Source organism: Candoia aspera, chromosome 2 (assembly GCF_035149785.1).
Source record: "Candoia aspera isolate rCanAsp1 chromosome 2, rCanAsp1.hap2, whole genome shotgun sequence".
Taxonomy (NCBI): domain Eukaryota; kingdom Metazoa; phylum Chordata; class Lepidosauria; order Squamata; family Boidae; genus Candoia; species Candoia aspera.
Window position 1 is genome coordinate 133,600,231 of NC_086154.1, and position 21,679 is coordinate 133,621,909.

General features: G+C 43.9%; 1 protein-coding gene across 2 annotated transcripts in view; it reads right to left on the reverse strand.

Annotated features, from left to right (window-relative positions):
* Positions 1 to 588: 588 nt before the first annotated feature.
* The window catches only part of CACNB3 (calcium voltage-gated channel auxiliary subunit beta 3), a 35,197-nt gene continuing 14,106 nt past the window's right edge, over positions 589 to 21,679 (reverse strand). For both annotated transcript variants that reach the window (XM_063293700.1, XM_063293699.1), the window contains exons 3-13: positions 19,445 to 19,567; positions 17,557 to 17,672; positions 16,855 to 16,907; positions 14,123 to 14,142; positions 13,558 to 13,638; positions 13,358 to 13,416; positions 13,165 to 13,274; positions 7,152 to 7,303; positions 5,738 to 5,833; positions 5,000 to 5,158; positions 589 to 3,816 (exon numbers count right to left, since the gene is read on the reverse strand). In XM_063293700.1, coding sequence (XP_063149770.1) covers positions 3,502 to 3,816; positions 5,000 to 5,158; positions 5,738 to 5,833; positions 7,152 to 7,303; positions 13,165 to 13,274; positions 13,358 to 13,416; positions 13,558 to 13,638; positions 14,123 to 14,142; positions 16,855 to 16,907; positions 17,557 to 17,672; positions 19,445 to 19,567 — 1,284 coding nt within the window. In that variant the 3' untranslated portion in view covers positions 589 to 3,501. The remainder of the gene's footprint in view (positions 3,817 to 4,999; positions 5,159 to 5,737; positions 5,834 to 7,151; positions 7,304 to 13,164; positions 13,275 to 13,357; positions 13,417 to 13,557; positions 13,639 to 14,122; positions 14,143 to 16,854; positions 16,908 to 17,556; positions 17,673 to 19,444; positions 19,568 to 21,679) is intronic.

The window sequence follows — 21,679 nt, forward strand, 5'->3', positions numbered from 1 at the left end:
ACTTAATAGGACAAGCTTGAGACAATACTTGAGAAAGCTTCTTGTGCTGCATCTCAAACTATGCAAAAATTCATAACCTGATACAGAAAATGTCTAGGCTTATGAACATGATTGTTCTCAATTTTCATCCCCATTATGATGCTGCAAAGAGGAGATAATTGGTTAAACTACAGTAGACAGTCAAAAAATGAGTGTGTCTCATCGCAACTAATGGGTTCTACTGAGTATAGTTGTTTAGGTTTGCACTTTAAAGCTAATTCGTATTTTTTAAAAAAAACCAAATTTACGGCCTGGATCTCTGCAAAAAGTATGGCTTTACAGACTACCTCACGTTGCCTAGAAGCTAGCTTTCCAGACCATGGCTTTCTAAAACTTCTTGAAAGCCAGAAACAATGAGCCTTTCTGTTAGGTGCTCATTCCTCAAAATGTTAATTTTCAAAGTGAGAATCATCAAAATGCATTTTGTGCATGGAAAGGAGAAGCTCTTCAAGAAATGACCTCTCGGTAGACAGGCAAAAGTTGATGTTAGGCTAGGTTTGTTCTAATACATCTGAAAGCCAGAATAGATACACTGGGAGCAAGCAGAAATGCTATTTATGTGGTGTGTTACACACACTTTAATATGAGTATTGATTAATAGGCAGACTTCCGACATTTTAATTAAAAGGCAGTTGCAGTGTTTCAGTAATTATCTGAGGAAGCTTAGATGCTACTCAATCAGCACTCTTCCTAGGGTGAGTGCAACCGATGGGTAAATCATCAGTCAAGAACTTGAGGATTACAGCCAATTCTATTTACTGCTGACCTACCTGCTTTTCTCCCCTTTGCACAAGTGCCATTTGAAATAAGAGGGGGACCTTGTTTATTCCAGCTACAGTATTTGAACCTTTTGCACTTTAACATGAAAATTGCTGTGCCCGAACTCAGGAGACAATTAATTATACTGCTAATGTGTTGCTTATGTATCCCATGAACCTGTCAGATTTCCCTCAAGGAACCCTGGGAGTTGTAACCTAAGGTGCTACAAATGGGAGCAGTCCAACCCTCACTCCTGCCTCAGAAGAGAGCAGCTCTGGAGCCAATTTAAAATCGTGGTGGATCAATACTGAACACGCAGGTCGTAGGGAGTTCATCCCAGCCTTTGGCTGTAGAACCATGTTGGGTTTAGTGTTGCCCAGAGGATGGTGTTACGAACACCAATCAGAACACCATCTTGACTTCTGTCCACTTCAGACCCCTCCATCCCAGTGTCCTCGCAGCTGTTCTCTAAATAACATCCACTCAGCCACATTTTATAAATAGCAAGTGCTTGTTGTTTCAAACAGCTTACAAGTTTTGGGGGCGATAAGTGCTCTCTACAAAAAAAGAGTAACAAAGCTGTTGCTGCAGCCCATCAAACAACCACCGCAGGGAGAGAAACAGGTCTCCCTGCCCTCAGACCACTTAAGCCACAAAAGAGGAAGAACATTTCCCTTTGGCTCTGGACAGTCCAGGGGTGTGACAGACACTCAACACAACTCCCAAGGCTAGTGGGCAGAATTTACAGCCTGATTTCTGGTAGCTGTATGTGCTTTTGGAGGGCCGGGGCTGCCACCCACTGCCCCCCAAAATGGAAGAGGGGAATGGAAGAGCAGAGGTTGTGCGTTAGAGAAAGCAGGAAATAGGATGGCTATAGCCCTGTGCCACTTCCACAAGATGGAAGTCCAAAGTGCCGAGGGTAGGAGTCACCATGAAATAGCAGAACCCATAGATACTCAGCACCTCATTTTCCTTCCCCATCCCTCAAAACAAGCAGAATGTGGAAGATCAAGGTAGCATGCAATTAGCAAGGAATTCTGGAAGGAGTGAGGATACAGACTTAAGCATCTCATATTGTGGCTTTAAAAAATATCTTCCCGCTAGTCCTCTAACAGAAGTGACCATACACAGGAGATGACCTAGTCCTACAAGCAGGACAAGAAGAACAAGGCTGAGCGTTGGGTTGTTGTTCCAAGGAAATAAGGGTTTCAAGGCTTTCACTCTATTGGGGTTGATCTAGATTTGGAGCAGAAGGCCAGCAAGGTTAGGGAAGGGCCTACTTAAACGCTTCTCCACTGGCTATTTTCTGGGCAAAATAACTTTCTCTGCTGAAGATTCCCCCTTTAGATTAAAAAATCCATCTAGAAAAGGCAGCCAGTTGGCTGGGGTGAGTTGGGCAGAGGATACTCTGGAGCTAGGGTGGAAAGGCTAAACTCCCCTACCAAATGTTCCTGCTTTTCTTTCGAAGGCCTTGAGGCTTTATTACATGTGCTACTGCACAGCACATAATTAGCATCTCAGCTTCCCTAGAATAGGGACCTTGCTTCAGGGTCATGGGAATTACATTGAACAATATGGAGACCAAGAAAAACTTGGGCAAGTCTGAAGTTTGAAGCATTTCTTTTCTTTTGTATCTGGCCCTACCCATCTATCAATAATTGCAAGGGCAACAGAAAATGGAAGCCATGTAGCCCTCTCAGTGACATTCATAAACATTTATAATATCCTTGTGGAAAAGCCACTACCACATCATTGTCTTTTGGTCTTGTGATACTGATTATGTCCAGATCAGCAGCAGATAACTTGCCAATAACCTCTTGGGTCATCCTGCCATAGCTGAATGCTCTTTCATCTCAATTTTAAATGAAACTAAGTTCCCTGAATACAGAACATTAAATGTCAGGGAGCATTTTAGTTCTACCATCTTCCTAATATACTGCTTTCTGTATGCAGGCTGAAATAATGCAGTTCAACCTCACCTGCTGCTGATTGTACATGATTCACTGAGGCACTTGCACAAAATGGTTGCCAATGCCATAAAGATCACACCCTGCAACTGAATCAGCATTGGCTGTTCACCCATATCAATTCCTAGAGCCCAGCACTCTTAATTAGCGCTCTTGGCATCTACACCAATCTCAATTTCTGGACTGATCTTGTGACACATGCAGACAGGTCTAATCTGGCAAGGCAAAAAGTGATGCTCTGAATCTCCCATTTGGAAGAAATAAACTCACCATAAGGGCTCGGCCCACCTAGCTTGCTCTCTCTCCCTTGTAATCTTCAGCTCTGTTCTCCCGCTCAGCTAAAAAAGGAGCTACCATCAGCTTCTCTCTCAGAAAAGTTGTCTTTCTCTGAGATGCAGAAGCCCAAATCCAACTCCTACCTTCCCCACCCTGCACAAAAGAGAACTGGGATGCAAAGCTGCCAGTGGAGTTTACCCTGCAAGGATATTACCATGGCCCTCATATTCCAAAACAAAGGTGGGCAAGGCAAATCACCCACCTGGTTTTCAGGCAGCCGTGGCCACCTCTGGGCATCCCTAGATAGCACCTGTGTACCGGGGCAGGACCTGCACTCTGTGGGGCTCAGCTACAAAGGGAAAGAGACAAAGGCTTGAGATCAGGCAATTAACTCAGTTTGGGAGACGGCAAAGACAGCAGCAGCCGTGTCTTGTGTCCCTGGATGCCCGGCCAGGAAGTCTCAGTAACTGTCTTTAGCCCAGGGCCGGTTGCGTTGCCAGTTCCTGTCATTGTGGTTGTGCTCAGAGTCGCGCTCCAGAAGACGGTCCTGCGAGTCATGGCCGTTAGTGCTGCGGAGGCCGCTGTTGTGGTTGCGATGAGGCTGGTACAGGTCAGTGTAGGCGTCCGAGTATTCATCCTCCAGGTGCCGAGAGCTGCGCTGAGAGGACGCTGTCCATGTCTTGCGTGAGGCATCGCTCACTTCGTCAGACTGCATCAAGCTGTCGTGCTCCACCGGGGAGCGCTCGCTTTCGCGCTCCCCCATCGGGGCCTGACTCTGAGGGAGGCGGAACCGCAGAGGAAATCATTAGCAAGCCTCCCGCTGCCCAGCGCCCTCCAGATAGGACGGCCACAGCCGGGCTGGAGTTTGGCCCTTAATTTGCTCCGCTCTATAGGACTACATCGCAGGGTCCCCAGTCTGTCTGCTGCGCTGCACTTTCACCAAAATCACTGAAACCTTGGCTAAAGTTACCCTTTCATGCCCATGGACCAGAAATAAATCCTACCAATGCCCTGCGTTTTATTTATGCGCACAGGACTGTGTTACGCCTCGTACATTCTGTTTCCAATTACAGTATTTATGAACATGTAATTTCAGTTGGATTAGGACAGTGATGGCGAATCTATGACACGTGTGTCAAAGATGACACACCACGATGTTTTGGGTGACATGCCAGAATTCCCAACACCCAACAACAACTATCCTCCCTGTTGGAGTTACCAAAGAAATTGAATGAACAAAAGGCACTGCAACTCCCCCCACCCTCCTACCTCCCCTTTTGGCCACCCAAAATTGGACTGTATGTTTTTTAAATAAATGAATATGCGAAAAATTGTCTCTCTTTTGTTCAGGGCGTCTGAGTGTGACACACCAGCAGAGTCAAGTTAGGCATTTTCTGAATTTTTGACATGCCAAGCCCAAAAGGTTCGCCATCACTGGATTAGGACTGTCTGATTCTTTGCTTCTGTACAATTAGTCTTCCTACAAACATTTTAATCAAATCAATCAGCTACCTTGGGGGGTTGAAAGGAGAGACAGAATAAATTTGCTTGTATTTCTTCATGTGTTAATGAGGCTGGAGGTTGTTGGGCTTTTTAGCTATATACTGGTCTCTTCATCTCCCCCAAAAGTTAGAGAAGTGCAGCTGGTTGAAGATTGTCTAAGAGATCAACCCAAAGACGGAGAACCTACGCCAATCAAAATATTTTTGGACACAATTACCACTGGCAATGCTGGCTATGGCTGATGGGATCTGGAGGGCCCCAGGCTCCCTGCCCCATTTGATGTTCAGTGTGGGGGCAGTATAATAGTGACTCCCAATTGTTAGGGATAACAAGGGTAGCCTATTGCCTCTGCAGTCCCCAAATGAGCTTGGAAACATCTGACACAGTCACCACTAGAAACCGGATGCTAAACTAGAGAGACTTGTCATTTGGGGCAAGAAGGCAGTTTGTTGTACCTGCAGGCCAGGAATGGCAGTAGAAGGTGTCAGGAGGTTCTGGCTCCCGAAACCGTGTGCAGGGTGGTGAGTTGCTCGCCAGTATACCTCCAAATACTCAGCCAGATGTTCACAAGCATCCTCCAGCTGGTTCTCATCTAGGATCACATCAAAGAGTTCCTGGGGGGAACAAACAGCAAGGCAAGAAGAAAGAGGAAAGAGGGAGCTCCAGAGTTATAAACAACTGCAAACTGCCCTTGCTGTTGCCTCTGTATTATATTCCAGCTCCCATAATCCCAAGCCAGGAAAGCAACAGTGGCAGGGGAAGAGTGGGAACTGTGGTTCAGTGCACCTGTAAGGTGGCAGACAAAGGAAGACTGGAACAGAGACAACAGCTGTTGAGGCATCATACCAGGGTTTTTGTGTTCAGTAGGAGCCATGATTAAGTACTGGGAAATGGTATCTCTCTTAAAACAGGTACAGAACTATCACTGTAAATCTAATGCTTAAATGGTTTCCCCAAATTCATTGAGAGTCTGGATTCTTGAGTAAATACATCCAAAAGCAAAGCAATTCTAGAATACAGCTTTATGGCAGTCTCTTTAAGGAAGGGGCAGAGCGTCAATGGAGAGAGGTCTCCAGGGAAATTTCTTTCACCTATGCCACTAAAGTGGACACAAGCAGACTCTGTGCCAGGAGGAGGAGGAGGAGGAGGAGGAGGTGGTGGTTAAGCAAACACATTATGTGTAAAAGACTCACTGGAGGACACTGGACAAGCTTGTCAGCAGCCATCATCTGCACATTGAGATGCTTCACCTGTGATTTTCCTCTGGACTTAATAAGGCGCTGCAACACCTTCCACCGGAAAAGGAGAAGATACAGGCAAAGAGTTCAAAGACACCACATGAAATCTAGAGCTACTATAATGTCTTAGTCTGAGATTGGGCTAAGGATTAGAATACATTTTAAGCAGCCTTCCCCAAACCTAGGAGCCTCCAAGTGGGTTAGCTCATTCTCAAGAACGGGCTGGCTGGCTGGCTGGCTGGTTGCCTTGGGGATTCTTTGGTCCTCACATCTGGCAGGTGCCTACGTGGGGAAGGGCTGATCTAGAGCTGTGGCTGCACATCAGGAAGGCAGTGACCTGAGAATGAATTGCTAGGAACTAACTCCCTTTAGGCAAGTCCTTCTCTAGTCTCAGCCAACTACTGCTTGTCAGTAAGAACATTTCAGTTCTGCTTAGCCACGTGGCTACAGCTCCACATCACCTGTGGTCCTTAGCATTTTTTCCTTGGTCCCCAGAAGGTCAGGTATCCCTCTGCCCAAATATACTGAATATTGATGTTATGGTTTTCCGCTATTCTGAGGCAGGACGCATGTGGAAACTGTTACATAGCCAGCATGATTTGGTTAAATAGCTTGAAAAACAAAGAGAAATCTCCAAAGTCTGCTCCAAGCCAAAGTCTTGACCTCCTCCATTGGAATCATTCCCCATGCACTGCAGTCCTCAGCTTCTCCTAACTATTACACACAGCCCATAGTCACCAAAAGGTGGTCCACTCTTGCTGGAAATGAACGTGGGCTTCCTAAGGTAGGGGTCAGAGGAGGGGGGGTCCCCTTGACTGATGTGGCTCTTTCTTCTGATATGGGAGCTGTGAAGACCAGCTGCTTAAGGGAGTGCAGTAGCGCGCCCTGCTGTGAGGCTACAGATTAGCTCAGAGATCAAGGCTGGGATTGCTCCACTGCTTTTCTTGTAATGGAAAACAGCCATTGCCATCTCCCACCTCTCCACTGAATTTCCTTAAAAAGAAAATGGCAAGGCGATCCAGGCCACCCCATGGAATCTTGTCATTTAAAGCAGAGAACGGAAGGGGCAAGCAACATTTGGAGAGGGAATGGGAGGGGACTCTCTGTATACTGTACTCTGGAACAAACATTGCTCTGGCTCACTGACTTGTGATTTGGATTGTAATTGTTTCTTTCGTTCTTGTGGGGGCCGTTGTAAAGACTGTTAAATAAGGCATGGGGCGCGGTGTCTTCAGGGGAACCATGGGGGAACTAATTTCACAAGACACCACAAGGGGGCAGCAGGAAGCCCCACAGGGAAGGCTGGCGCCGGATGCGTGGCAAGCGAGCAAAGCCGACGCGTGGGTGTAGCCCCTTGTCCCCAGCTCACCTTTGGGGAAGAGACTTTGACGTAGACAATGATGGGTGCCAGTGAGGTTTTGGCCAGCTGGGCTGGGTGGTTGATGGTGTCGGCATCCAACACTACCAGCTGCAAGGACTTGGCCAATTCAAAGATTCGCTCAATCTCGCTCTGGACTTCAGCTGCGAAGGCAACAGAAGACTGTGAATTGGGCGTCCTTCTCCCCCAGGGGAAAGGCCAGTTTCTCAGCCTCCTTCCATCTGCCATTAACATGCTGGGAACTTTTCACATATCTCTTCCGTTTCCCACCTCCAGTGATCCTCCTTGTTTTTCAAGCCTTGTCTTTTCTACAAACTGGGAGACCATGCCCATCTTCCCAGGAGAAGCCCCTGAGAAAGGGGGATACCCACTTAGCACCACAGGAAGCTGCAGTGACAAGGAGACACGGAAGCCATTTCCTATGGCTTTAATGGGAAACCAGGCCCATCAGATTTTGCCCCCTGCTTGTCCATTAGCCCTCAGGCTGCAGTGGAGACTGAGAAAGAAAGCAGGGCCACCGCATTTCTCTGCTGAGAAAACAGCCGTGTTCAGCTCTTAAGCCATTTTGATCCACCTGGTTATTATAAGAAGCTTGTGACTAAGCATTTGTGTTCAAGTTTGCTTTGTTTTTTGTCTCCCCTTCCCCCCATTTTTTTCTCCTTCTGTGAAAAATTGACTTTATGATCAGGATTTGTCATGAGTTTAAATTCCCATTTAAATCTAGGCTTAAACTATGTCATGTGAATGTAATGAATATCTCTGGGTTACATGGAAAGAAAGGCTAAAGGCAAATAATAGGAATTTTTTATTACTTAGCCATCCTGAGGTAAAAAATTGATTAAAATACAGGATATGGCTCATAATTTTGACTGTTATGATAATGAGGATTATTTGGGAAAGACAGAAAGGATAACTTCTAATAAGACACTTTGTGATGGAGGCCTGCTGCTGACCATTTGCCAAATTCCAGTGCAGCTACTGCTTCACACTAATTCACAATTGCATCTTTAAGGGGTATACATTAAGCATGTTCAAAATTCCTGGTTAAACAAGTCAGTTGAAAATTTACAATCAGTTTGAATTGGTTCCATGTCAGAGGCCACTGAGCTGGCAGAAATCATAAAACTATGAGTGACTGAGTTCACACATTATCCTAAGTTATAATGTAGTTTGTTTGGGCTAGGCTTAATGTAGTGTCTAAGTTCAGGCACTGTTGTTAATTGCTTAGTGCATTGAATGAACTTTATTTATTTATTTATTATCCATCCATTCATTCAATGATTCATTTATTCAAGAATTCATGTTTAACACATCTTGGCTTCGGATAAGGCATGAACCCAATCTTCATGTCCCTTCATGGTGAAGGATCCTTTCAAGAACAGTATTAAAGGTGTAATTTTAAACAGGGGTAGTTGGAGTAGCATGTCTGCAGAGACAGCATCTAAAACAAAGGCTGGGAAAAGGCTGAAAAGTAGAGCTGGGATCTCCCAGAGCAAAAGCTGCAAGGGTCACTCCAAGAGGAAGTCTTCTGGAGGAGGTTCCCCAGAAGAGCTTCTGGGCAAAGGGTCAGCAGAAGGCAGCTGGTTCCAGAGAAGGTAACAATGATGTCTTGACTGCCTCCTCTTTCTCAAAGAACTGATCAGAAGGAAGATTTAAGCAGAAAGTGAAGTGAACTTTCAGGAGAAAAGCTCAAGAAGTGAAAGAGCCATTTCAAGTGACAGCTAAGTTTCTGCCCTCTCTGATCCTTGGGAGCTAACCCAAGTAAAATTAAGGACATTACAACAAACACATATATTTTATTTAGAGAGGTGAATTTAGTTATAGAATTGATGCTTGCCTAAAATAGTTCACAACTGATCAATGAGTCTAATTTTATCTTGAGCCACTTCCATGCACTGAGGAAGTGCCAATCTGAGATCCCGGTGCCAGCTCACTACACCTCCATGACGCATGATCTCCACGGGGCTTCTGGGGGGCACTTCATAAGCTGAACTAGTCTGGCTCCTTCTCCAGGGGAAATGATCTGACAAAAGTTTTGCAGTGTCTCCTCCAGAGCTCTGAAGCAGGAAGCTTCTCCTTCCTGGGAATTCCTCTTTCATTTGGTCTTCTGGGATTTGCCTCCTTTCATCTGAAAGGAATTGTGGCTTCTCCCTCTGCCCCCATTCAAGAATGCTTGGAAAGGTGGTTTTGCTGTTTCCCTGCATTTCCTCCTCACTGGAGGGGAAAAAAATGCAATGAGGAGATAGGGCACTGGCTGGAATACCAGTAATTTGTCCTTTTCTCTATTGGTCAACAGGATAACCCATTTCCCATCCCAAGAAAGCAGAATGGTGCAGAATGCAGCAGAGGGGAAGAGTCGCTGGATAGAAGTGCCTTCAGTATACATTAAAATGATGCTGTCAAGTGAAGCTCATCTCCTGGTGATTACTTGGACACATCCCTGGAATTTTCTTGGCAACAATAAGGGAATAGTTTGACATTGCCTTTTTCAGGGATGTTTTTCAATTTCTCAGTCTAGCCTACAGCACTGAGATTCCCTGTTGGTCTCCCATCCACATACTAACCAGACCTGACCCTGTGTAGTTTCTGAGCCAAGAAAGGTCAGCCAGATGTTGCCATCTACCGAGAATATACCTTACAACAGTGGTTCTCAACGTTTTAGTCTCACAACCTCTTTATGTTATTAAAAATGATTGAGGACCCCAAAGAGCTTTGGCTTATGTGGGTTATATCTATCAATATTTACTCTATTAGAAATTAAAACTGAGAAACTTTAAGATATTTATTTATTTATTTGACTTTGTGGACCCGCTGAAAGGGTCTCTGCCCTTTGAGAATCACTTCCTTACAATAATATAATTTGTTAATTCTAAAAATAGGCTTGTCTTTTGAGTGATTCTTGGAATCTATTCACCTCTATCTAAGACTTAATGTAATATTGATGGTATATTGGAGGAAAGTTTGATTATGCCTTTCTGGTGACAGCTGAATTTTAAGGAATAAGGAATGAAACATAAAAAGGTTGTTGAAGCCACAGCAGCCAGATACTTCAGAATGTGGGAAAAATTGTTGGGATAGAAATCCACTGGTGGCTGGATTTTTTTATTTTTATTTTTTGGCATATCTGATGTTCTGTGGTTGGACTCAAAATTTCTCCTTAGTAATTTTTCCACAACTGGTAAAGTAGCAAGAGGTAACCAACAAATTTTTCATAGGCTGCTGATCTGCAGCTTGGGGATTACTATAAACAGTGGCCTACATAATGTGGTGTTTGTAAGGGTTATAGCAAAATAAAAATGCTAAAACTATTTGAAAGCAGTATGTCCATGCAGAGTATTCATCTACTGGCACATTATTTTGTCCCAGTGTTACCAAGTAGCTCAACTGGCAATACATAAACCTCAGCACCTGACCTCAGGGACAGTTTTGGGTATCTCCAGACTGTGGTTTTGTGCATATTTCAGAGTCAGTCACGACAAGCTCAGCGGGGCTTACTTTTGAATAGGCATGCATAGACTAAATGGTTAATGGAATTTGGGGCGATCACTACTCTTCAGTCAATGCTTGGGGAAATGCATAGAAAGTGCTTCTGAGATGCTACAGTCTGCACTGATGGAACATAAAAGGAATATGTGATGACTACAGCAGAAAGTGGAGAAATTTGAGTTAGGAGTACATTCAAGGAGAATGATGAGACTATTCTTTAAGAGAGATCAGGTGAGGTTATCTGATCCAGGTTTGCAATGCAATGTCAAAGGAAAGTAAAATCTCTACAGTTCTCCAACTTTTCTCACTTGTAGCCACCTCACAGCCTTCTACTTCATCCGGTGGAAGTCTATGCCCACAGGTTGAGGAAGGGTAACAATTTTGTGATTGAAAGTTTGTTTGTTTTTTCCAGTTTGGAAGAGCCATAGAAGATATAGCAGTGAGGTCATCAGGGAAGTGGAGGCAAAAGCGATTATAAGCCTATTCATTTCTTCTTTTTTTCAAACAAGCTAAAAATCCCACAGTGTAGTTTGGCAGTTAGGTGCCCCCTCCCCCAAAAAGCAAAGGGCTGCATTTGGCCTATAGGTCTATGGGCTGCTTATACCTGCCACATGTATAACTGCATGGATACCAGATATTAGAACATATTGTCTGATTCCCTGAATAGCCATGGAAAAATTGCAGGAGTTTTACATCGTAGTAACTTGCCTTAACCTGTGGTAGCAGTTGAGTCCTTGAACAAGGTACCAGTGTCCACAAATATTTTATCCTCTTGCTATGACATCTGAGTCACTCCCAAGGACCGTGGCATTCATTCCCATTTATCCTCCAGACAAGCTTTCCTTCCATTTCCGCCCCAGACTGCTTTTATGATGGTTCTTTTGGGTGCACTTCTAAGCCTACTGTGCTTCCAAAGCTATAAGCTATTTTCAGTGTGCTCATGCATAAAGATCTGAAAATGAATTATTGTCAATTTTGAACTTAATTTCTGCACAGGTCAGCATGCCAAGAGAGGACAAACAGACTTTAGAATCACAAAATCACGGCAGCAACCTGAACCTTCAACTGCAGTGCCCTAGGCTGTAAAAGAATATGGGGCCTGTGCAACACTTCCTACTTCACCTGTACTTCACTTGCTATGTAATAGCATGTGCCTTGTGCTCTGGTTTTCAGCACAGCGAATGCAGCACTATATTAATTACTTGCAGCTCCTGTATTTTGCAGAAATACCCCCAACAGGGTGCCTCACACACACAAGGGGCTCCAGCACAGATACTGACAGCATCAGGTTCCTCTCAAAATGCACAGCTGAAAGGTAGCTGGATCAGTCAATATAGGCAGAAGAGCAAAAGGGTTTCAAAACATCTTAAACTGAAAACAAGCTGCTAATATGAAGGCCAGCACATGCCAATATTCACATGAGGGTTTTTGACAACAACTAACAATTCTTGCCAAACTGGTAGGCTTTCATGGATCTAGATTAAGGTGCAACCAACTGAGTCTCCAGTAGGGGTGGCTTTGGAGACGACTTTTGTTGGGATGGCAGCAGGATGGGAAAAGCTAAAACCCCTTTGCCCACTTTAAAAGCCAAATGACAGTCCCATTCCCCACCACAGCAATGTTAAGGGCATGCTCATTGTTTAAGATTCAGTGCTGCAATTTCATTTGGTCCTAAGCCCCCATGGACTATTTGAATTGCAATATTTTAGTACTGGTCTTGTCCCTGAATCCTCCTTGCCTCTATTCATGCTCACTTAGCAATACCCCCATCCCCTCCCACTTGTACCTATTTTTGGCTATGTGCCTTTAAACTCCAATATAATTGTTTCACATCAAAGCAGATATGAAATGGCTCCTCCATGCTTTTCCTAAAACCTAGAGAAAATGGTTTGTATAAACCATGCAACTGCATACAGATGTGAGATGCCAACGCTGAAATGAAAAAGACTAGATGGAAAAGATTATTTTGGGAACAGTTGCTCAGTCAAGAGAAGTTCCAAAGGAGAAGAACAGAAGGACAGATCTCCGCCCAGGAGATTTTGAAACAGTTCCTCCGGTCCCACACAACCGACCAATGAAATAGTTGCAGCAACAATAAAAATGGGAAAGAGGGATTTTCTTTGTCTTTCGAGGTATAATGCTTATAAGACTACTTCCGTACCATTGCTAATTTTTCATAAACATTTTGCCATTTTTGAACTGCTTTAGCTTGGAATTTCTGTAGCCAGGTCTCAAGTGGATTATGAAAATCTGAAGCTGAACCCGAAATTAATTTAGAAAATCAAATGTAGCTTTCCCATATTTGCTAGGAGATAAAATTTTCCAGACAAATTTCACTGCTGACTCCAGGTTCAAACTCTCTGTACAGTATTTATAAAGCAATAGTAAGCGCAATTTAAAAAAGATTATGTTGATTCCTAAAGATATCAAGCTTCTATGTAGTAGAGATACTCTCCAAACTAAAGTTTCTCTGGAAATGAATAAGAGGCTAGACTGACCACAATTATTTAGGACTCACCGATACTGGACCGGGTTGTGGATCGCTCAATGATGGCCCGTTTTCCAGGATTGTTGAGCACTGAGCGCTTGGCCAGGGACAGGTCTGCTGTAACACGTGTGATGGAGATTCTGAAAGATAGGATGGCTCTGCTAAATGTCCTTGGGGGGAAGCTGGAGGGGAGGGAAAGAAATATAATTTTTGAATGCCTCACCTGCCATCAAATCTGTGCTTCAGGAAATCAAAAAGAGCTTTCTGCATCATGTCTGTCACCTGGAGGAAAGGGAAGGACAAGTGAGTTGGGAGGTGAGCAGAGACACTGGTCAGGTGACAACCAGAGTCAGTGCTAGCATATCTGGAGTGGGTTTAGGAGAGGATTTAGGAGAGGATTTCACTCCTTCCACACCCCCATACCTCATATCCTTTCAGTGAGGGCCCCACCAGCACCACTGGCCGCATGGAAGGAACGACATCATATGGAGGGATGTGCTCTGCCTGTAAAAAGGAGAGGGTGTCATAGGAAGTGGCTTTCCCCTTATTCCACAGCCAAGTCTGCGGCTGACTCTTAAGGAGAAAAAAGGGAATAGTAAGGGCAAAGAGGGGTTTCTCTAAGCCTCACATTTCACCAAATACGCACACGACCCAAACATCAAGGCTACCCCCACCTACCCCAGGATCCACTTCATTCTGCTTTTGCTACAATATCACACCCAGATGGAGGCTTCAGATTCTCTGCAAGATGAATAGACTCCAGCCCCACGGGGCCTTTTGAAAGCCCTGTGATACAGGAAACTCTACCATTACTAATAGCTATTTTGACTCCAAGAAGCTCCGCTCTCAGATTTGATCCTAGTGTCCAACCTGCTATATATGAAATTAGACCAGACAGCCTCAGAATCCACCCTGCCTTCTTCTTGGGAACTGTCTGGAGGGGAAAGGAGTAGCATCCAAGAAGGTAATCCCAGCATCAAGGCCTTACCTGCTTTTGCTTCTGCTTGGCTTGTTGGAAAAGAAAGAAGATACGGGGTTGTCAACAGTCATGAACGAGCCAGAGAAAAACTGCAGGAAGGACTAATGCTCTGCAATGTTGGAGATCAGATCTCCTGGAATTGCAACAGGACCAGAGGCTTCTCCCAGGAGGTAGCAGGCATTATTTCCCAAATGCAGCAGGGCATGTGCACGCACAAATTTAAGTTCCAGCACTGGCAGCCATTGTTTACACGCAGGACTACACTGAACATGCTATGTCCCAGATGAGCCAAGGTAAGCAAAATGCAGTGACTAAGATGTCCTTCATTCTGCACTATCTAGACCAGTGCTTCCCAAACCTGGGCAAATTACCCGAAATTGGACAAAAGTGGTTTTTCTTTGGGTAACGATACACGGACCCATTAAATTGACTTAATGTGTTTTACCTACATGGGGCGAAAGGGGCTTTCTGATAAGTAGTTTTGGGTCATGAAGGAAAAAGTCTGGGAAGCACTGATCTAGACTATACCTGCTACCGTTTTAAATTTTGCTAATTATGGGGAAAGGCTCTTAGCCATCGGAGATCTCATTTAGCATCTGCCCTACTCCTAAAAGGTGTCACTCACTTCACACTTGAGCTCTTAATTCTGAGATTGATACCATGTGCACCTATGTTTCTCCCTGAGAATCCAGACCATGTTCACCTCAAAGTCTGGTGACCCCTTCTTCCTCTAGTAGCTGTTCCGTCTTTTCCCACCACCACCCCATTTTCAACGCACTTTGCAGCACAGCTCTTTTCAGCATGCACAGGCTACAGTGCCTTTGCCCCATAAGGCTGTTGTGTTAATGCATGTAAGTCTAACTTTTAGCATCACCTGCCCAGATTGCCTTTCGCCACCTCCCTTTCTTCTCTCATCTGAAAATGACAATGGGAAAGACCAGACTCCAGTGAAATAGGCAAGGTGGAAACCTGATCAGTTCCAACTCTGACCTGTTGTGATTTTTTAAAATAATGATATGCACTGCAATTCAGCACAATGCATGCCTTTTCTCAGGTGTTAAAAAATGCCAAATAAAAAATCAGCAGTGATTTATAAAAGTGGCTTATATTTAGACATGCTGTCCCATCAAGATCCACAAAGAGTCCCTCTGAGCACACTCAGTGGGCTTGTCTCTTCCTGTGATAGAAATACATTTGCAGAAAACATGTGGCTTTTAAGTTCCACCAGGCCAGAAAGTCCAGCTTTCTGGTAAGCAGGGCTTTAGCACGTTTCATTTAGTTAGCCTTTTTTAGGGGATGGATACCAAAACCTCTGTAAATTTGAATGCATTGTTTAAAAGTACTAATGTTGTCATCTGCAAAGACAAGGTGAATAAAATAAAATAATTGGAGACAGGCTAATCAGCAATGTTTCCATATCTTTCCATCTCTCAGTTGCATTGGAATAGTGGGGGAGAATACTCCATTTTCTAAAACCCCTACAAGAAAAGGCTCAATGCAGACGGGAGCAAAAAAGAGAAAAGCAAGCCGGCCCAGTCATGGGAAGTTAGGGGTTGAAGGCAGCATCGTCTGCAGGCACTTACTGCTTTCATCAGAGCAGCATCTTGCCACAAACTCTGACCCTTTTGGACATGCATGCAATGTCACAATATGCATAGAAAGGGGGCAGGGCTTGCCTTGTGATGCCATGACATCACTTCCACTTCTCTCTCTCACACACACACCCCCCATACACACCCTGCAGATGCTGCAGATTGAGGAGGTCAGAAGAATGAATGCACACGATCATTATGTGTGTGCACCTTTGTATAGGTTTCACTTCCTCCTGATAGCCTAAACTGGGTCACATCATTACTTCAGCTTCACAGGCAATTTCCTGTCAACAATCAGCTGTTCAAGGGTTATGAAACAGTTCAGCCCCATATGTACTCTTCTACCAAGGAAGCTAAAACAAGAGTTGAAATAAGTTGTTTCTTTTGTTACTCTTTTCACAAGGAGATAAAGGAAGGTACCCCACTGTGCTAATAAAGGCTGGGAGTATTACTTCTCTCCTCTTGCATACAGATGGAGGCACTCCAGGAGCCATGACTGTCCTCCTCACTCTCCTTGGAAGAGGAACAGTGGGACAGGGGCAACCTCCATCCGCTGACATCACCCAGACTCCAAAGAAGGGAGAATCTGGTCCTGCATCCAACTCAGTTCCTCTGCCGTTCTAGAAAGGTTTGATAGCTAGGGAGTGGTTGCAATTCAGATCTCCAGTCCTACACACCAAAATTAAAATACAGAAAAATTCAACTGTGCTTTAATGCAAAAAACGGTGGCAATTAGAGATGTGCAAAACATTTTTGGTTTGAACCACTTCTAGGCTTGAAGTACTCCATGTTGAACCTGAATGAGCTGATAAGAGGTTGTCCATCAGAAGTGTTGTGATATTATGGAAGTGTTCCGATCTCAACACATCCCATTTTGAGTTTGCAATGGCTGTCTTGACCTCAAAAAGGGCTGTTTCAAGCTCAGAATGTTTCCATTTCTTAACAGCGTCTGAAAAAATTCTTATATGAAGAATTTGGTATAAGAATCTTATACCAAAATTTCACCAGGCCTTGTCCACATTTTTTCAAGTATATTGTTTCTGTCTAGGAACTTGATGTGAGATTCTCAAGAAGCTGAACTCCGCAACCAGTCCTACATTTGGTATTCCCAGAATCATGGCAAACACTTAGATCTACTTATGTCTTTACCTAATGATGGGGGAGGCGATCGCCGGTTGCTGATGGCAGGATTACCAGATTGCCTAGTGGTAGCAGAGGAAAGCAAATACAGGTTAAGAACCTAGGATTTAAAAAGTGCTAACGGTGGTGTGTGTATACAAATTCAGAATCCATCTTTATGGATGGATCTATACGGAGAACCAGTCTGGTCTAGTGGTTAAGGCACGGGGCTAGAAACCAGGAGACTGAGAGTTCTAGTCCCACTTTTGGCATGAAAACTGGCTGGGTGACTTTGGGCCAGTCCCTCTCTCTCAGCCCAACCCACCTCATAGGGTTGTTGTGAAAATAGGAGCGGGGAGGAGTATTAGGTGTGTTTACCACCTTGAGTTATTCATAAAAAATAATAAAGATGGGATAGAAAATAAATAAATAAATAAATAAATAAATAAATATGACACATTCCCTCCGAGGGCCCAATTTTATTAATAAATATGGACATGAACATTGACTTTCCAAATTATTTTTCATTGATGTTGCCCTTAAAAGAAGCATCAAAGTAATCTAAATATTTACAAACATATACAATTCTATGCATCAGAGGCCAAGTTTAGCTAGGCAAGAGCTTAAATGGGGGAAGGGGCATGATCTACTCCCAAATTTATGGCCACAGACGATTTTCATATCTCCTGCTGCTGCCAGAATTATACGCTCCATATCCTTGTCCCATCTCACCTGGCTTTTTGCTCCTGCTTCAGCCGTATGGCCTCCAGCCTCTGTGGGCTGGGGATGAAGGCGATGTCTCCCCCCTCCTTCACTAGCCGCCCGATCCACCAGTCATTGCTGTATTTCTGGAGGGGATATCACAGGAGAAGGCCACAGACTTGATTCCCAACTTAATCTCCACTTCACCTTTACTCATGTAGGCTAGACTAGTGTTTCCGACGTTGGCAGCTTCCAAATGTGTGGACTTCAACAACATAACCACTGCTGGGAATTCTGGGAGCTGAAGTCCACACATACAGGAATTGCCAAGGCTGGGAAACACTGGGCTAGAGCCGTGCATCACACATAATCATAATGTGACTTATTTTGTTTTGGCCTTTGTGGTTTGCAGAACATGGTTTAAGGCTGAGTAAGATGTGTGAACCCTTGTCTTGGGTAAGATAGTCATGGGCAAACCAGATAGTGAACTGGATCTTCCTGCTAGAAAAAAGCAAGAGAGGAGAGGGTCTGTCTGCCTGTCTGTCTCTCTGCCTGCATCTCTCTCTCTTCTTCTTAAGCTTCTCATATCAGAGTGGAGCTTGGAGAGTGTTTTTTCTAATTATACATTTTTAGTATGAGTAGTAATACATTAAACACAGCATTTGGTGGGTAGCCATAATAGCTAAACCTATGTTCCTCCAACACTGGAAGGCCACTGCCCCAGGATAAATTCAAAATTAAATAGTTGATCTTCTGGATACAGCAGCCAAAGAATGAGATGCTAGGTCTAAATTAAACTGTACTCTGTACAGTCCAAATTTTTAGAGCTTCTAAAATCCTGACTCTTATTCCTCCTCTTTCCCCCACCTCCCTTTCCTGGATAACTACCTTTTCCTCTTTCTCTTCCTCTTCCTCTTCCTCTACCTTTACTGGGTTTGGGTGAAATACCCAGTTAAACAGGGAACTGCTTAACAGGTAATATCTTTGAAACAGTATTCTGTGCAAGGCAGCCCCAACCCTGTTGGCAGATCGAGGAAAGCCACTACGACTTGGCTGTTCCAGAAAACCTTTGGAGTTTGATCGTAACAACTGACCCCCTCCCTGGTATGCTAATGGGAAGAAAGGTTCATTGCTGTTATTGATTTGGGGATTGTTATGTTTTATCCTTTTCCTTTTCTTTTTCTATTTTTATTTGTAATCTACCTGAAGCCTTTTGGGAGCTGAGCAGCACACAAATCACAGAAATAAATAAATATGTTCATATTGACAATACTTCAGTTAAGATTTTGAGATCAGTTAAGCGGATCACATACTTTGCCCCATTCCGTACTTTCCTAGCTATCCAAGAAAAAGATAAAGTGAGTCAAACTCAGCTCCTGGAATCTCCATCAATACATCTATGTTGTCTTTTTAGCAAGTTCTTCACCATTGCCTTTTTCTGGATTGTACAGCCTGTACCCAGAGATATCCAAAGGGCAGATTGGGGCATGGGGGAGAATGATGAAAGCAGTTTGCAGTGTCACAACATAAGCTCCACCCCTTTTGTACATATATTGTTACATTGCACACACATGTGAAATGGGTTGTGCTTGCATCACAAAAGCATGATGCTGCTTTTGTCCCTCTGATGAAAGCTTCAGATCCTGCAGACACTTTTGCCTGCAACCCTGGGATTTTCTGGTAGTCCCCCATCCAAAAGCCCATTTCAGTCTGAAAAACTGAACTCCATTTCTATATGGGAAGTTTAAGAACTTTTTTAGAGAAGGGACTTTCAAACTATGTGTGTCTAAACTCTAAGCTCTCCACAGTAAACCGTCCCTCTTCCACCCCCACCCCTAGCAGCAGCAACGCAACTTCTCCCCTCACAAATCCAAATGCAGGCTGCCTCTGCTCATCACTGGTACCGCCCATGCCCCACCTCTTTAATGTGCAAGAAGTCTTTGGCTTCAAAGTTGATGGCAGATCCCTGCACAGGACATTCTTCATCCACTGCGCCACAGTAGCTGACATTAGTACGAACAGCAAATGCAACTGGTTTGTGCTGAGGAGCAGAAGAAATCAAACAGGAGTTATCACTATTAGGTCACTTCTAATCTAAAATAACACCTTAGATCAAATGTCCATCCTCCTCTTTCTCCTATTTTTTGTGATCTTGATTGGCTCAAAGAACACCCAGGAGCAGTTACAGGGTCTCAGGAACAAGGAAGCTGGATAATGCCTTCAAAGAAGGCACCACCTGGTCTTTGCTGATCCTTTTGGCATACCAATGCTTGAAAACTACCTACGTCTAAGCAGGTTTCACTTGCATGTCACAGGGGTCTAAGCAGAGGACTTTAAAATACTTCTTCAGTTCCCACAATTCCTCTCCCCTCTGCCCTTCTCTAATTATCTGGGTACATGGATCATTTTTCTCTAAGATACCCCATAAGTGTTGTCCATCTCTCTTTCCTGCATCAGCATGCTCTGGCCATTCCAAAGTTCCACCTTGATCAAGTAACACCATCCTTATCCTGTTCTCAGACCATGCTTTAAACTGCCTTATGCCAATCCCTTCCATTGTAGAAAAGAACCAGGGCATATGGAATGCTGAATGCATACTGATGGAGAAAATGTAAAAGTGGGGAGGGGAAATGTAATGGAGTAGATGGAAACCTGAACAGGGAATGTACTCTACGTTTTTTTCAAAGCTTCTCTTCTTTAGTACTTTTCCCCTGTAGTAAATGTTGAGGTGTGCAGGGGGGAAAGCCTGAGGTCTCAAACTTCCTCTCCCAGAAGCATTCTGGGTCTTCAAGCCCTGATCCCACTTCCAGCTTTGAAGTTGTAGCTTGATCACTCAGTTATCCCAGAGGGCATTTCACTTGGTATCCAGTCCCTAAACCCAGCATGCATTAGAAATAGGGCTTTTTCACAATTGTTTTTCTAACAATTAAAAAGACAAAATACAAATGTTGAAATAACTTCTATGGTGCCACTTCCTGGCCATGTAGTGTTGATGCATTGTGACTAGAGGATTCAGCCCTTCTTCTCCCCCCCACCCTCTGGGAGATAGACAAACCTCACTGGACATAGATGAAATGAAACTTTATTTCAATTTTTTTTAAAAAAAACTTTAAGTACCAAAATGCAAACATTCAATGTAAAAGAAAATAAATGCAGAACTGCCCAGATCATAGTAACACAGTAGCTTGCAAAGTAGTTAAGAAGCATTCAGAATGAAAACACAACATTCCAGACAGACCACATGTTGACACTGGCCTACCACATATGAAGAGCCCTCTGTCTAAAAATCATTCCCCCACAGTGGTGAGATTTATAATTACCACTACAAACCGCAAGAATATTCTAAAGAAAAATATATTTTCATGAACATAGCCTGAAGTATGAAAAAAGCTGAAATTCCGTAACTAGTGCAGCAAAATAAAGAAGATGAGACAGTGCAACATACGAAATAGAAACAGAAATAATTTTAAAAACTAATAATTGGATGTACATTTTACCTATTCTACAGACCCGAAGCAAACAGTCCTCTGTTTCCAAGTGTTTGTCATAAACTGCTGGGAGATGGAAACCCCGTCTCCTACCCAGCTTCTTTCCATGGACATTTTCTCCCTTGTTTTAAAAAGATCAAACCTTATTCTGTATCCAGCAAAAGGAGGGGCTGGGTGTGCATGAGAGAGAAAGAACCATCTCTCGCTCACGGGGATGTGGACGAGTGTATAGTCTGCAGTCTGGCAGATGAGCTATATTCATAACACCCCCTCAAGACTGCTTGTACTTTTGAAAATCTTAAAAAAGAGGTTCTCTCAAACCTGCTGATACCAACTTTTGGCCATGGATGGTGCCTTTTTTGCTACACAAGTAACTTTAGACAGCTCAGATCAGCACTGGCAATTGCTTTCTTCCTCTCCTATCAGGTCTGTGCAGTGCTCCAGATTTGATTCCAAAAATGTGGCCCGGAGTGCATGGGAGTATGAATGTAGCACTTGCATGCAACACTTTAAAGATGCTGCCTTTTTCTGTGATTCTGCAGCTTCTTTTCCTAGTTGTCATGTAATCCCAAGGCCCCACTCCTTATGTTATTTTTCTTTAACCAAATTGTGATTCAGATTCATTAGGGCTACCAGGAATTAATCTGTGCTTTCAAACAGCAGCT